The 17,489-nt window shown below is 50.8% G+C and overlaps 1 protein-coding gene across 2 annotated transcripts in view; it reads left to right on the top strand.

Moving 5' to 3' along the window:
- The window catches only part of jarid2b (jumonji and AT-rich interaction domain containing 2b), a 308,818-nt gene that overhangs the window by 167,939 nt on the left and 123,390 nt on the right, over nucleotides 1–17,489 (top strand). For both annotated transcript variants that reach the window (XM_078414548.1, XM_078414558.1), the window contains one exon: nucleotides 16,208–16,358. In XM_078414548.1, coding sequence (XP_078270674.1) covers nucleotides 16,208–16,358 — 151 coding nt within the window. The remainder of the gene's footprint in view (nucleotides 1–16,207; nucleotides 16,359–17,489) is intronic.

Here is a 17,489-nt window from a genome sequence, read left to right as displayed (position 1 = left end):
CTCTCAATTACATTTACTCAGGAACGATTTTAGTTCCCCCAGGTTTTTACGAAACCTGGGAGACAGGAAGACAGGGGATTTACTCCCAACTGTCTCCAACACTGCGTGGAATAAACCACTTGCTGAGCTGTTAGTTGACTCATCCGCCCACTTCCCCTTCCAAAGTGCCTGGCACCTCCCCATCCCACGAGACAAGATGGTGAGACAGCAGACACCACAAAACGCAATGGGAACAACACACGAGGCGATGACCCATCGGCTGATGATGCAAGGCTCACCATGATGTCCCTTTTAGTCAGCAGTCTTCCACTTCCCACTCACAGCTAACTGTTGAAACTACCTCTTTAGTTTGGTTTAGTTTAGTTTAGTTTAGTTTAGAGATACAGCGCCGAAACAGGCCCTTCGGCCCACCAGGTCCGCGCCGACCAGCGATTCCCGCACATTAACACCATCCTACACCCACTAGGGACAATTTTCACATTTACCAAGCCAATTAACCTACAAACCTGCACGTCTTTGGGAGTGTGGGAGGAAACCCACGCAGGTCACGGGGAGAACGTACAAACTCCGTACAGACAGCAGCCGTAGTCAGGATTGAACCCGGGCCTCCGACGCTGCATAGAAACATAGAAAACAGGTGCAGGAGTAGGCCATTCGGCCTTTCGAGCCTGCACCGCCATTCAATATGGTCATGGCTGATCATCCAACTCAGTATCCCGTACCTGCCTTCTCACCATACCCCCTGATCCCTTTAGCCACAAGGGCCACATCTAACTCCCTCTTAAATATAGCCAATGAACTGGCCTCAACTACCTTCTGTGGCAGAGAATTCCTGCCATCCCAGGGATCAATCTGGTGAACCTTCTCTGTACTCCCTCTGAGGCAAGAATGTCTTTCCTCAGATTAGGAGACCAAAACTGTACACAATACTCCAGGTGTGGTCTCACCAAGGCCCTGTACAACTGCAGCAGAACCTCCCTGCTCCTATACTCAAATCCTCTTGCTATGAATGCCAACATACCATTCGCTTTCTTCGCTGCCTGCTGCACCTGCACGCTTGCACGCTGCATTCGCTGTAAGGCAGCAACTCTACCGCTGCGCCACCGTGACCGCCCTGAGGATTTATGAGGATGTTGCCAGGACCCGAGGGTCTGGGCTATACGGAGAGGTTGAGCAGGCTGGGACTCTATTCCTTGGAACGCAGGAGGATGAGGGGTGAGCTTATAGAGGTAAAAAATCATGACAGGAATAGACGCAGTCTCTTGCCCAGAGTTGGGGGAAACAACAACAAGAGGGCATAGGTTTTAGGTGAGGGGAGGGGAAAGATTCAATAGGAATCTGAGGGGTAACATTTTCACACAAAGGGTGGTGGGTTTAAGGAACGAGCTGCCAGAGGAGGTATTTGTGGCAAGGACTATTGTAACATTTAGACAGGTACATGGATAGTATAGGAAGGAACTTCTGATGCTGGTTTAAACCAAAGACAGACATGAAAAGCTGAAGTAACTCAGCGGGGCAGGCAGCATCTCTGGAGAAAAGGAATGGGTGACATTTTGGGTTTGAGTCTGAAGAAAGGTCTCAACCTGAAACGTCACCCATTCCATTTCTCTAGAAATGCTGCCTCACCTGCTGAGTTGCTCCTGCTTTTTGTGTCGATCTTAGGTACATAGATAGGACAGTTTTACAGGGATATGGGCCAAACGCAGGCAGGCAGGACGAGTGTAGATGGGACATGTTGGTCGGTGTGGGCAAGTTGGGCCGAAGGGCCTGTTTCCATGCTGCATGACTCTGTGACCAAAGGTTGGTGTGTGCGTGTGTGTTTGTTCATAAGTGATAGGAGCAGAATTAGGCCATTCGGCCCATCAAGTCTACTCCGCCATTCAATCATGGCTGATCTATCTTTCCCTCTCATCCCTATTCTCCTGCCTTCTTCCCATAACCGTGTGTGTGCGTGTGTGTGTACGTGTGTGTGAAAGCGTGGGTGTATATATGTGGTGTGAAAGTGTGTGTGCATTGTGTGGTGTGAAAGTGTGTGTGTGCATGCGCATGTATACATGTGCGTACATGCCTGTGTTTGTGAATGTGTCTATTTATATGTGCGTGTTAATGTGAAAATGTGTACGAGGATGTGGGTGTGTGCACGTGTTAATGTGTATGTGTGTGTGCGTGTGTTAACATGCGTGTTTGTGTGTAGATGTGTGTGTACTTGCATGTGTATGAACGTGTGTGCCTGTGCGTTCATGTGTGTGTGCGTGCGAGTGTTTAATGCGTTCGTGTGTTTGTGCGTGCGAGTGTTTAATGCGTTCGTGTGTGTGTGCATGCGAGTGTTTAATGCGTTCGTGTGTGTGTGCGTGCGAGTGTTTAATGCGTTCGTGTGTGTGTGTGCGTGTGTTTAATGCGTTCGTGTGTGTGTGCGTGCGAGTGTTTAATGCGTTCGTGTGTGTGTGCATGCGAGTGTTTAATGCGTTCGTGTGTGTGCGTGCGAGTGTTTAATGCGTTCGTGTGTGTGTGCGTGTGTTTAACGCGTTCATGTGTGTGCGTGCGAGTGTTTAATGCGTTCGTGTGTGTGCGTGTGTTTAATGCGTTCGTGTGTGTGTGTGCGAGTGTTTAGTGTGTATGGTGAGGTGGGTGGTTTCATTTCCGTGTGATTCTGCTGCACATGTGGAGCTAATGATTTGGGAATCTTTTAATGCAGATGCGTCCTGTTGAGATGGTGGTTAATTAGACTGCAGTCGGAGTATCGTGCGCAGTATGGGGGACCTCATTTGTACATTAGACTTTAGAGATGCAGCGCGGAAACAGGCACTTAAGCCCACCAGCGATCCCTGTACACTCGCACTATCCTACACACCAGGGACAATTTACAATTTTACCGAAGCCAATTAACCTGCAAACCTGCACGTCCTTGGGAGCACCCGGAAAACCCCACACATGCCATGGGGAGAACGTACATAGAAACATAGAAAATAGGTGCAGGAGGAGGCCATTCAGCCCCTCGAGCCAGCACCACCATTCATTGTGATCATTACTGATCGTCCACAATCAGTAACCCGTGCCTGCCTTCTCCCCATGTCCCTGGATTCCGCTAGCCCCTAGAGCTCTATCTAACTCTCTTTTAAATCCATCCAGTGAATTGGCCTCCACTGCCTTCTGTGGCAGAGAATTCCATAAATTCACAACTCTGGGTGAAAAAGTTGCTTCTCACCTCAGTTTTAAATGGCCTCCCCTTTATTCTTAGACTGTGTGGCCCCTGGATCAAACTCCGTACAGACAGCACCCGTGGTCAGGATCGAGCCCGGGTCTCCGGTGGTGTAAGGCAGCAACTGCTTCAATTGTTACTGCAATCCCCTACTGCAATCAATCTGCAGAGCGGCGCAGTGGTGGCAGGGTGGCGCAGGGGTAGAGCTGCTACCTTGCAGCGCCAGAGTCCCACGTTCCACCCTTACTAAGTGGTCTCTACACTCTCCCTTTGACCACGTAGGTTTTTCTCCGGGTTCTCCCACACTCCAATGACCGACTGGTTTGAAGATTAATTGGCCTCTGCAAATTTTAATTCAGAGATACAGCGCGGAAGCAGGCCCTTCGGCCCACCGAGTCCGCGCCGACCAGCGATCCCCGCTATCCTACACACGCAAGGGACAATTTACAATGACACCAAGCCAATTAACCGACAGACCCGCACGTCTTTGGAATGTGAGTGGGAGGAAGGAAGCCAAAGATCTCGGAGAAAACCCACGTGGGTCACGGGGAGAACGTACAAAATCCGCACAGGCAAGTACCCGTGGTTGGGATCGCACCCTGGTCTCCGACGCTGTGAGGCAGCAACTCTACCGCTGCGCCACCGCGCCTCTTTTTATCTGCCCAACTTCCTCTGCTGTGGTTGTGAGCATTTAACAGCTAATGAGGAAACATAGGATCATGGGGCGTGGGGGGGGGGGGGGGGGTAGGTCTTGAAGCATCTGCAGTTATGAACAATCTTCATGTCCAGATTGTGCTTTAAAGAATGTAATTACAAACTCCTTCTCAGGACCCATGTGACTAAATGCTCCACAATGCACACACTGCTACAATACTTTTAATTGATTAAGCCCTCCCGCTTCATGCATAAAGATTTGCGAATATTTTGTGGAGATTTTTGATCTTGATATTCGTAAATGGATATATTTAAAGAACAAGTGTTTGTTCACTGCTGGTATGTGGCACCCGGCCACATAAACCTGGGAGGTCCAGGGTTTGTGATGTGTGGATCGTTGCTACTGACCTAAACGCCCCGGGCGGCACGGTGGCCCAGCGGTAGAATTGCTGCCTCACGGCGCCAGAGACCCGGGTTCGATCCCGACTACGGGTGCTGTCTGTTAGGAGTTTGTACGTTCTCCCCGTGACCTGCGTGGGTTTTCTCCCTCACTCCAAAGCAAAGATGTGCAGGTTAATAGGTTAATTGGCTTCGGTACAGATTGTAAATTGTCCCCAGTGTGTGTAGGATAGCGCTAGTGTGTGGGGTTCACTGGTCGGCGCGGACTCGGTGGGCTGAAGGGCCTGTTTTCACGCTGAATATCTAAACTAGACTAAACTAAGACTAATGAGCAGTTTCCTCTGCAGCCTAGTAGTTTAGTTTACTTTAGAGATACAGGCCCTTTGGCCCACTGAGTGCCATGCCAATAAAGGAAGGCACGGTGGCGCAGCGGTAGAGTTGCTGCCTCACAGCGCCAGAGACCCGGGTTCCATCCTGACTACGGGTGCTGTCTGTATGGAGTTTGTACGTTCTCCCCAAGGTGTGGTGTACATGTTTGTAGGTTAATTGCCTTGGTAAAATTGTAAATTGTCCCTGGTGTGTGTAGGTTAGTGATTGTGTGCAGGGTGATCGCTGAGTCAGTGGGCCGAAGGGGCTGCTTCAGCTCTGTGAAAACCTCAGCCTTTAGAGACGCAGCGTGGAAACAGGCCCTTCTGTCAGTGCTGACCAGCGATCACACGGTACACTGGCACTATCCGACACACCTGGGGCAATTTACAATTTGCAGAAGCCGGAGAAAACCCACGTGGTCACGGGGAGAACATACAAACCCCGCGGTCAGGATCGAACTTGGGACTCTGGCGCTGAAAGACAGCAACTCTACCGCTGCACCACCGTGCCACACACACAATGAGGGGTGAAAGATTTAAGTGGAACCCGAGGGGCAACTCTTTACCAAAGTGGGTGGTGGGTGTATGGAACGAGCTGCTGGAGGAGGTAGTTGAGGCAGGGACTATCACAACGTTTAAGAGACATTTTAGACAGGTACGTGGATAGGACAGGTTTAGAGGGATATGGGCCAAACGCAGGCAGGCGGGACTAGTGCAGGCCGGACATGTTGGTCGGTGTGGGCAAATTGGGCCGAAAAGCCTGTTTCTACGCTGTATGTCATGTAGTGGAGGGGAGGGGGGTGGGAGTAGTGTAGAGTGGAGGGAAGGATGAAGAGGGTTGGAGATGGAGTGTTTTAGTGAAGAGTTTCTAGCGCCTGAAGCTCACCCAACCTCAGTAACAATAAACAACAGCCAGATCCAGAAAATCCAGGACTTGCTGAATGGTCACAATTAGAGAAACACGGAAATCGTGTCCACTTCACCGATTGTTCGACAGAGTCAACATTTTGAATCAAATCAAGATGCAAACACAGGCAGGTGGGACTAGTGTAGATGGGGCATGTTTAGGGTTGCCAACTTTCTCGCTCCCAAATAAGGGACAAGGTGACGTCACCACCCTGCTCCCCACGTGACCTCACCCAGCCAGTGGCCACGTGCTCCCGTTCCACCAATGGCGGCCGCCCGGGCTACGCAACCTCCGTTAGGCGGTGCCTGGGCCTCCGGGCCTACACTGTCCGGGCCTACACTGTCCGGGCCTACAGCGTCCGGGCCTACAGCGCCCCCTGGGCCTAATACGGGACAAGGGCGGTCCCATACGGGACAAACCAATTTCGCTCAAAATACAGGATGACCCGGCTAATACGGGACTGTTGGCAACCCCAGACATGTTGGTTGTCGTGGACAAGGTGGGCTGACGGGCCTGTTTCCAAGTTGTCTGACTCCATATGTGAGGTCTGTGAGCAGTTTTGGGCCCCATCTCTGAGGAAGGATGTGCTGGCTCTGGAGAGGGTCCAGAGGAGGTTGAGTGGGCTAGCATATGATGTGCAAGAATGAGTGGGCTAGCATATGACGAGCATGAATGAGTGGGCTAGCATATGACGAGCAAGAATGAGTGGGCTAGCATATGATGAGCATTTGATGGCACTGGGCCTCAGCTGGCTGGAGTTTAGAAGGTTGTGTTCCTATAACTTGTGAACTTGTCTACAATTGCTGGGACAGGAACTGCCGGATCTTTAGTTTAGTTTAGTTTAGAGATACAGCGTGGAAACAGGCTCTTCGGCCCGCTGAGTCCGCACTGACCAACGATCCCCGCACACTAACACTATCCTACACACACTTGGTACAATTTATACACTTGCACCAAGCCAATTAACCTACAAACCTGCACGTCTTTGGAGTGTGGGGGGAAACCGGAGCACCCGGAGAAAACCCACGGGGTGAAGGTACAGACTCCGTACAGACAGCACCTGTAGTCAGGGTGGAACGCGGGTCTCTGGCGCTGTGAGGCAGCAGCTCTAGCAAGCGGAGCCACTTTGGGAAGGAGCCTGGATTGACTTGACAAAATTTTACCTCGAACAAAACATTTCCCATGATAAATTGAAGCAGTCAATTGAAATGTTCACATGACTCGTTGTGGGGCTGCAGCAGAGCAGCTGTGTGCTTGACATGCACAGGATATGAATCTCAAAAGGCTGGCCCAGCTAGTCCTGTGTGCTTTAACCAGCAATAAATATCCTCCCCTTTTCTTTAAACCATCGTTTAAATCTGATGCGTGGGTCTTCGGCTACTCGGGTTGAATCGGGAATCCCAAGGAAAAAAAAATTTTTTTTTTAAAGGGGGTGGGGGGGGGGGGGAATGCGAGCGTGTTGTTTGTGTGGGTCGGCAGAGGCCGGCAGAGCCCATCGCCTTGGTCATGTGGTGTAGAAGCCGTAGACCGACCGGGAAAGATTGGAGGCTGACGGAAGAGCCGATCAGGGGGGGGGTCTCGTCTCGCTGTCTGTCTCCTCGGGCTGTTCCACGGACCAGCCGGAAGATGCCATCATCAGAGGCCGTCACCACACGGAGCGCTGCCCGTCTGTCCTCCGCTGCAGTCCGAGGTGCACGGTTCGGGAGGGAGAGCGTACCCCCTTGTTTATTAATACCGTCTGTCCGAGGTGTGGGGGTGTGGGGGGGCCGGGGGGGAAGAGGTGGTCTGGCCGTGTCCTGCAGAGAGACTGTTTCTGAAGCGTCGACGCTGGCTGCTTGGAGCAGGCCCACTACACCAGCCCCTGACCCCTGTGATAATTCACTAAACCATCGGCTTGAATGCTTTGTGCAGAGCGAGCTCCCTTTGTGGATGTTTTTGCGGCTGCAGACTGCTGCAGCCCGTTCCGCGTTTTAACTCGTTCCGAGCTCGCGGTCGATCGGCCCGCACTGCCTTTCATCGCCGGGGAAACGTCATTATGCCGTGCTTTTTATCCTTCCCTCGTTCCCCCAAGTGCGTGGCATCGTGTTGTTTTGACTTTGCTGCCTCGCAAGGTTTTAATCCTTGTGCCATTGCAGTTCATGTCCCAGCGGGCCGAGAGCATTTTATTGTCATCTGCCCCACATAGAACAATGAAATTCTTACTTGCAGCAAGGGAACATATGCTGCCTGACAGCGACCAGCGTCTAGTCGTCTGCTAATGAAATATTTCAAACGTTGACCTTTCTTCCATGTGGACGATCTCTGTTAACCCTTCAGCGGACAGTTCTGATCACCGCTGAACTTGGCTGAATGGCGTGTACTGCTGCATACCTTTCATTCATTTGTTCTATCACTCAATGGCGCCGTCTATATCTCTCATTTCCCTCTCCCCTGACTCTCAGTCTGAAGAAGGGTTCTCGACCCATAAACGTCACCTATTCATTTTCTCCTGCTGCCTGTCCCGCTGAGTTACTCCAGCTTTTTGTGCGTGTCTTCGGTTTAAATCCAGCATCCGCAGTTCCTTCCAACGCGGCATGTACTGTTATCAGGCTTCTGAACGGCCCTTCCATAAGTTAGGGTAATTTAGTTTAGAGATACAGCGCGGAAACAGGCCCTTTGGCCCGCTGGGCCCGCGCCGACCAGCGATCCCCGCACACTAACACTATCCTACACACACCGGGCCCGCGCCGACCAGCGATCCCCGCACACTAACACTATCCTACACCCGCCGGGCCCGCGCCGACCAGCGATCCCCGCACACTAACGCTATCCTACACCCACCGGGCCCGCGCCGACCAGCGATCCCCGCACACTAACACAATCCTACACACACCGGGAACAATTTTTACATTTATACCAAGCCAATTAACCTGCAAACCTGCACGTCTTTGGAGTGCGGGAGGAAACCGAAGATCTCGGAGAAAACCCACGCAGGTCACAGGGAGAAGGTACAAACTCCGTACAGACAGCACCCGTAGTCGGGATCGAACCCGGGTCTCCGGCGCTGCATTCGCTGTAAGGCAGCAACTCTACCGCTGCGCCACCGTGCCGCCTGTACTGTGATTCACCTCTGCCCCAGTGTGGACATTGGACTTTGTCTGTGGAACTGATGCACTACAGTACTGAGCATCATACTTTTCACTGTACCTTCCCCTTTAAAAACTCAGAAGCACGAGGGTCAGAATTCTGGAGGTCTACATGAATTCACTGTCTGCCATTCAATCATGCCTGATCAAGCTTTCCCTCTCAACCCCATTCTCCTGCCTTCTCCCCGTAACCCCTGACACCCGTACTAATCAAGAATCTATCTATCTATCGCCTTAAAAATACCCATTGACTCCATCTGCAACCGTCTGTGGCAATGAATTCCACAGATTCACCACCGTCTGACTAAAGAAATTCCCCCTCACCTCATTTCTAAAGGTACGTCCTTTTATTCTGAGGCTGTGGCCTCTGGTCCTAGACTCTCCCACTAGTGGAAACGTCCTCTCCATGTCCACTCTATCCAGGCCATCAATTTATAAGTTTATGTTCCTAAGTTCTAGGAGTGGAATTAGGCCATTCGGCCCATCAAGTCTACTTCGCCACTGTGATCTATCTCTCCTTCCTGAGCCCCATTCTCCTGCCTTCTCCCCGTAACCCCTGACACCCGTACTAATTACTTGAGTTTGCCCTGATTGTATTTATACGTGGTATTATTTGATCGGATTGGATAGCATGCATAACAAAAGCATTCACTGTTCTTCAGTAAACGTGACAACAATAAACTTAAACCTAAAACTCTCCCTCTCATACTTGGAAGATTTCTAACACTCAAATGGCAGGATTATTTCACGGTGGGTGTATGGAACGATATCTGCCAGAGGAGGTAGTTGAGACAGGTACTATCCCAACACTTAAAAGTCATTTGGACAGGTACATGGATAGGACAGGACAGGTTAATGGGCCAAACACAGGCAGGTGGGACTCGTGTAGCTGGGGCATCTTGGTCAGCATGTGCAAGATGGACTAAAGGGTCTGTTTCCACAGTGTATGACTCTATGATAGGCAGGGTTGCCAACTGTCCCCTATTAGCCATCCCATATTTTGGGCTAAATAGACTTGTCCCGTACGGGACCGCCCTTGTCCCGTATTAGTAAGGTTGCCAACTTCCTCACTCCCAAATAAGGGTTAAAGGTTGACGTCACCGCCCCACGCCCCACGTGACCTCACCCACCCAGCAAATACGTGCTCCTGCTCCACCAATGGTGGCTGCCTGGGCCGGGAGGGGGGGTTGCTTCGCAACCTCTGTTAGGCGGTGCCCGGGCCTACGCTGTCCGGAGCTAAAATGTCGGAAATCTAGAGTGTTGGAGCCTACAGCGTTGGAACTACACCTCCAGCCAGGCCTAATATGGTATTAGGCCCGGGGCGCGCTGTAGGCCCCGACATTGAAAGCCCTGACATTGAAGGCCCCGACACTGTAAGCCCCGAAGCTGTTGGTCCCGACAGTTTAGGTCCCGAAACTCTAGGTTTCCGACATTTTAGCTCCGGACAGTGGAGGCCCAGGCACCGCCTAACGGAGGTTGCTTAGCAACCCGCCTCCCGGCCCGGGCGGCCACCATTGGTGGATCGGGAGCATGTGGCTGCTGGCTGGGTGAGGTGACGTGGGACGAGGGGCGGTGACGTCACCTTGTCTCGTATTTGGGAGTGAGGAAGTTGGCAACCCTAATGATAGCCCTCTGAATATCGAAATCAATTCCCAGCCTAAAGAGTTATGAGATGATAGAACATTTTTTTCCTTTTAAATGAGAAGGTTGAATCTTCAAAATTATCAACACACAGCAGAGGGAATGGCTTCTCACAGGAGGATGTTTGGCAACAAAAATTAAAACAAAAATTGTAAATGTTGTTACCAAAACAAAATTTAAACGATATTTGGACAGGTACATGGATAGGACAGTTTTATCAGGCAACTGAACCATCCTACCACAACCAGAGAGCAGTACTGAACTATTATCTACCTCATTGGTGACCCTCGGACTATCTTTGATCAGTCTTTACTAGACTTTATCTTGCGCTAAACGTTATTCACATTATTCCTTTTATCCTGTATCTGTACAATGTGGACGGCTTGATTGCAATCATGTACTGTCTTTCCGCTGGCTGGTTAGCACGCAACAAAAGCTTTTCACTGTACCTCGGTACACGTGACAATAAACTAAACTCAACATTATTCACATTCCCAGTCTTTCCAGGTGAGACAAAGGTTCACCTGCACCTCCTCCAACCTCATCTATTGCATCCGCTGCTCTAGATGTCAACTCATTTACATCGGCGAAACCAAGCGCAGGCTCGGCAATCGCTTCGCTGAACACCTGCCCTTGGCCCGCATTGACCAAACTGATCTCCCGGTGGCCAAGCACTTCAACTCCCCCTCCCATTCCCAGTCTGACCTTTCTGTCATGGGCCCCCTCCAGTGCCATAGTGAGGCCCACCGGAAATTGGAGGAACAGCACCTCATATTTCGCCTGGGCAGTTTGCAGCCCAGTGGTATGAACATCGACTTCTCCAACTTTAGATAGTCCCTCTGTACCTCTCTTCCCCTCCTCCTTCCCAGATCTCCCTCTATCTTCCTGTCTCCACCTATATCCTTCCTTTGTCCCGCCCCCCTGACATCAGTCTGAAGAAGGGTCTCGACCCGAAACGCCACCCATTCCTTCTTTCCCGAGATGCTGCCTGACCTGCTGAGTTACTCCAGCATTTTGTGAATAAATCGATTTGTACCAGCATCTGCAGTTATTTTCTTATTCAACTAAACTAAATATGGGAAGTTCATTGTGTTTGAGCTTGATCAGTGAGTTTCGGAGGCGATTGGGCCTCTGTGTGTTTTCACATCTGCAGCAGAATATATATATTTAAAGACACAAAATGCTGGATATCTCAGCGGGACAGGCAGTGTCTCTGGATAGAAGGAACTGGTGACGTTGTGGGTCGAGACCCTTCTTCAGACTGAGAGTCAGGGGAGAGGGAGTCTAGAGATATGGCCAAGCAAAATGCACCCCAGCGGTATGAATATTGACCTCACTAACTTCAAGTAACCTTTGTTTTCTATCTTTCTCTCCATTCGCCCCCTTCCCTTTTTTCTGAGAAGTCTGGCTGTCCCCGATTACATTTTTATCTCTGTTTGCTGTGTTGTCACCTTCTCCTGGCTAACAATGATCTCGATCCCCTTTGATGTCCCGTTCTCACACCTGTCACTGCCTTAACTCTGTGCCTCCCTCTCTCCTGACATTCAGTCTGAAGAAGGTGTCTCGACCCGAAACGTCACCCATTCCTTCTCTCCCGAGCTGCTATTAAAGGCGTGCAGCATAGGTTTATTAGGTTAATTTCCGGAATGGCGGGACTGTCGTATGTTGAAAGACTGGAGCGACTAGGCTTGTATACACTGGAATTTAGAAGGATGAGAGGGGATCTTATCGAAACGTATAAGATTATTAAGGGGTTGGACACGTTAGAGGCAGGAAACATGTTCCCAATGTTGGGGGAGTCCAGAACAAGGGGCCACAGTTTAAGAATAAGCCATTTATAACTGAGATGAGGAAAAACTTTTTCAGTCAGAGAATTGTGAATCTGTGGAATTCTCTGCCTCAGAAGGCAGTGGAGGCCAATTCTCTGAATGCATTCAAGAGAGAGCTGGATAGAGCTCTTAAGGATAGCGGAGTCAGGGGGTATGGGGAGAAGGCAGGAACGGGGTAGTGATTGAGAATGATCAGCCATGATCACATTGAATGGCGGTGACGGCTCGAAGGGCCGAATGGCCTCCTCCTGCACCTATTGTCTATTGTCTATTCTTCCTCAAATTTGGAATACCATTCCTTCTTTGGCCCACCGAGTCCGCGCCTACCAGCGATCACCCTAGTTCTATCCTACACACTGGGGGCCATTTACAGAAGCCAATTACCCTGCAAACCTTCGTTCTTGGCGCCCTCCTCGCCGGGCCCCTCTTGGTTGCTGGCGGCACGGCCGCTCTCGGCTCTGTGGCGCGTCTCGGGAACCTTCAGCGGGGACGGCATACCGTCAACATTGCTCTGGATGGCACTGATGTGCTTTGCGCTGCCTCGTAACTCGATAGTTTCCCCCGTAAAAGATTAAATCCAATAGACGGAAAGGTCTTGATTCGTTTTGAAGCTTCACTCATCTCCAATTTGACTTCACAAGTTATAGGAGTAGAATTCGGCCCATCGAGTCTACTCCGCCACTCAATCGCGACTGATCTCTGCCTCCTGATCCCATAAATGCTAGCATTTCTTTACTACCGATTTAACTTAACACAGAAACATAGAAACATCGAAAATAGGTGCTGGAGGAGGCCATTTGGCCGTTCGAGCCAGCGTGGTCAGTGCTGATGATCCACAATCAGTAACCTGTGCCTGCCTTCTCCTCATATCCCTTGATTCCACTAGCCCCCTAGAGCTCTATCTAACTCTCTTTTAAATTCATCCAGTGCATCAGCCTCCACTGCCCTCTGTGGCAGAGAATTCCACAAATTCACTACTTTCTGGGTGAGAAAGTTTTTTCTCTGTTTTTTCTCTTAAAAACTTGCAGATTAACGTTTTTGGGAATCCTGCACCAGCACTTCCAAGTCTCTTTACACCTCCGATTTCTGGATTCTCTCCCCATTTAGAAAATAATTACGCCTATCTTCTCATTACTAAAATGCATGACTCTGCACTTTGCTGTACTGAATTTCATCTGCCACTTCCCTGCCCACTCACCTAACCTGTCCGAGTCACGGTGGCGCAGCGGTAAAGTCGCCGCCTTACAGCGGATGCAGCGCCGGAGACCCGAGTTCGATCCCGACCTCAGGTGCTGTCTGTACGGAGTTTGTACGTTCTCCCCGTGACCCGCGTGGGTTTTCTCCGAGATCTTCGGTTTCCTCCCACACTCCAAAAACGTACAGGTTTGTAGGTTAATTGGCTTGGTAAATGTAAAAATTGGTCCTAGTGGGTAGTGTGAATGTGCGGGGCTAGCTGGTCGGCGCGGACCCGGTGGGTCGAAGGGCCTGTTTCCGTGCTGTATCTCTAAACTAAACTAAACTAAAAAAAGTCCTTCTACAGAGTCCTTACTTCTTCCCCACTGCCTGCCCCTCCACCTATCTTAGCGTGACTTCTTGCACACAGATCGACGCTCGGTAAAACATAGCGGTCGTTTAGTTTCAGTTGCATCTCCTTGGGAAGTCGCTCTGGCTGCGAATGCTGTGAAGAATAACGCCATCTGCTTCTGTTTTCTTTACTTTCGGTCGCTTGGGTTCCCTTTCTTGTAGAAACCTGGCAAATGTCCTCGGTGCTCGTGTGCGTGTTCAAGTTCGCCGAAACATTTTCACCGATTGCATATTTTAAGGATAAAGCATGCAGCTTAGACTTTCCAGCTGCTGTCATGTTAATCCTGGCACCAATCCGTTTTGCGCTAAAGAGTTCGGGCTTTATTAAACTAGTATTGGAGTTATTAATATACAAGCACTTGGCTTTGAACATACAGCATGGAAACAGCCCAACTTGCCCACACCGGCCAACATGTCCCATCTACATTTGTCCCACCTGCCTGCATTTGGCCCATCTCCCTCTGAACCTGTCACATCCATGTACCTGTCTAACTGTTTTTCAAACGTTGCGATAGTACCTGCCTCAACTACCTCCTCTGAATGCTCATTCCATACACCCACCATGCTTTGCGTGAAAAGGTTACCCGTCGTTAGGGTTATCCAGTATTAGCCGGGACATCCCGTATTTTGGGCTAAATTGGTTTGTCCCGTACGGGACCGCCCTTGTCCCATATTAGGCCCGGGGGGGGCGCTGTAGGCCCGGACGCTGTAGGCCCGAGGGCCGCTGTAGGCCCGGACACTGTAGGCCCGGACACTGTAGGCCCGGACGCCGCTGTAGGCTCAGAGACCCGGGCGCCGCCTAACGGAAGTTGCATAGCAACCCGCCTCCCGGCCTGGGTGGCCACTGTTGGTGGAGCGGGAGCACGTGGCCACTGGCTGGGTGAGGTCACGTGGGGCGCGGGTCGATGATGTCGCCTGTTGTCCCTGATTGGAGTGACAAAGTTGGCAACCCTAGCCGTCATGTTCCTATTAAATCGTTCCCCGCTCACTTTAATTCTATGTCCTCTGGTGCTCAGGTCCCCGACTCTGGGCAAGAGACTCTGTGCGTTTACCTGATCTATTCCTCTCATGATTTTGTACAAAAATGTGTTTTGCGCTAAGGAATTCAGTGTTTTTAGAACTAGTATTGGTACCTCATGTTTTACGCGGGGGTTACTGGAAAAGCAGCACGTCAAAACTTTGTAAAGTCAGAGCCCGTGGTCAGGAGCGCTCCGGGTCTCAGGCGCTGTAAAGCAGCTACTCTACCAGTGCTGCGCCACCGTGCACACCCAAATTGCTGAGCAAAAATAATTTGCAAGGAATAACCCAAGAAAGTGCACAGATGCACCATTCACCTGGAGCGAGATATTTCTGGAAGGGTCCCGACCTGAAACGTCATCTATCCATGTTCTCCAGAGATGCTGCCTGACCCGCTGAGTTACTCCAGCACTCTGTGAAACGTCACCTGTCCATGTTCTCCAGAGATGCTGCCTGACCCGCTGGTCCAGGAACGCTGATAATAGACAATAGACAATAGGTGCAGGAGGAGGCCATTCGGCCCTTCGAACCTGCACCGCCATTCACCGTGATCATGGCTGATCATTCTCAATCAGTACCCCGTTCCTGCCTTCTCCCCATACCCCCTGACTCCGCTATCCTTAAGAGCTCTATCTAGCTCTCTCTTGACCAGTGAACCTATGCCCTCTGAGGCCCTGTACAAGAAGGGACAGAGCCGGCTGTACTTTCTGAGGAGGCTCCTCAGAGTTTAAGGTGAAGAGGGAAAGATTTTCTTGAAATCTGAGGGGTAACCTTTACACACAAAGGGTGGTGGGTATGTGTGGAACGAGCTGCCAGAGGAGGTAGTTTAGGCAGGGACTATCGGAACGTTTAGGAAACATTTAGGCAGATACAATGGATAGGACAGGTTTGGAGGGAAGTGGACCAAACGCAGGCAGGTGGGACTAGTGTAGCTGGGACATGTTGGCCGGTGTGGGCATGTTGGGCCGAAGGGCCAGTTTCCATGCTGCATCACTCTATGGCATGACCAGAGGTGACAACCATCTCACTCCCAAATACGGGACAAGGTTACGTCAATGCCCGGTGCCCCACTTGACCTCACTCAGCCAGCGGCCATGTGCTCCCGCTCCACCAATGGCGGCCGCCCGGGCCGGGAGGCGGGTTGCTACGCAACCTCCGTTAGGCGGTGCCAAGGCCTCCAGACCTAGACTGTCCGGAGCTAAAATGTCGGAAACCTAAGAGTGTCGGAACCTAAACTGTCGGGACCTACAGCGTTGGGGCCTACAGCGCCCCCCCGGGCCTAATACGGGACAAGGGCGGCCCCCTATTAGGCCAATTTAGCCCAAAATACGGGATGTTCCGGCTAATACGGGACTGTTGGAAACCCTAGGCACGACAGTAATAAACGGCCAACTTGCAAATTGGTGCAGTGTGCATGTTTTCTCTCCACATTGTTTTATGGTCTAGTATCATTTATTGACGCCGTAGTCCTTTGGCCCCTGCAGGTTCTCTCAGCAACGGTTCCACTAATGGAGCCATACCGTTGCCCGAGGCGGGAGTTGGAGTTGGGAAAGAGGACGGGTCAAACGCATCACAGAAAGGAGACGGAAACGACACGAGCTCATCGGACAACGAAGATGGGCCGATTAGAAAGAGGTGAGTGGGTGGTGGATATCTTGCCAAGGATATTGGTTTAACTTGCTGAATGAATGTTGCACCTGCTGAGGATCCATTCTCTTGAAAATGGCTTTGTCCAGTCGGCGGGGTCAGTTGAGTTGAGTTCGATTGTAATCATGCATCATCTTTCCACTGACTGGTTTGCACGCAACAAAAGCTTTTCACTGTACCTCGGTGCATGTGACAATAAACTAAACTGAACTATTGTCCCCGGGGCCACAGTTCATGATAACCCGTGCTGGCATGGGACAAATTAACCAGGCATCTCCTCTTTCCAAATAAAAAATGCATGAGTAACTCAGCAACATCTCTGGGGAACATGGATGGGCAAAGTTTCGGGTCGGGACCCTTCTTCAGACTGATTGTAGTAGGGGGAGACGGGACAAAGCCTGGCAAGTGATAGTTTGAGTTTAGATTATTGTCATGTATACTGAGTTACAGTGAAAGGTTTTTGTTGCATGCTAATAAAGGCGTGGACTATTTTCCAAATGGGGGAGAGAATCCAGAAATCGGAGGTGCAAAGGGACTAGGGAGTGGTGGTGCAGGATTCCCCAAAACGTTCATTTGCAAGTCGAATCGGTGGTAAGGAAGGGGAATGCAAAGCTGGCATTTATTTCAAAAGGGCTAGAATACAAAAACAGGGATGTGATGCTGAGACTCTATAAGGCGCTGGTCAGGCCGCATTTTGAGCAACTTTGGGCCCCATATCTGAGGAAGGATATGCTGGCTCTGGAGAGGGTCCAGAGGAGGTTTACGGGAATGATCCCAGGAATTAGTGGGTTAACATCCCGTGCTCACATGATGTATTATTGGTACCAATATAGAGTGTGATTAGTGTAGTTTAGTTTAGAGTACAGCGCGGAAACAGGCCCTTCGGCCCACCGAGTCCGCACTGACCAGCCATCCCCGCACGTTAACACTATCCTACACACACTAGGGACAATTTACATTTATACCAAGCCAATTAACCTACAAACCGGTACATCTTTGGAGTGTGGGAGGAAACTGAAGATCTCGGAGAAAACCCACGTAGGTCACGGGGAGAACATAAAAACTCCGTACAGACAGCACCCGTAGTCGGGATCGAACCCGGGTCTCTGGAGCTGTGAG

Source organism: Rhinoraja longicauda, chromosome 2, assembly GCF_053455715.1.
Source record: "Rhinoraja longicauda isolate Sanriku21f chromosome 2, sRhiLon1.1, whole genome shotgun sequence".
Taxonomy (NCBI): Eukaryota; Metazoa; Chordata; class Chondrichthyes; order Rajiformes; family Arhynchobatidae; genus Rhinoraja; species Rhinoraja longicauda.
Note: the sequence above shows the minus strand (reverse complement) of the source record. Positions and strands in the feature narration are given on the sequence as shown.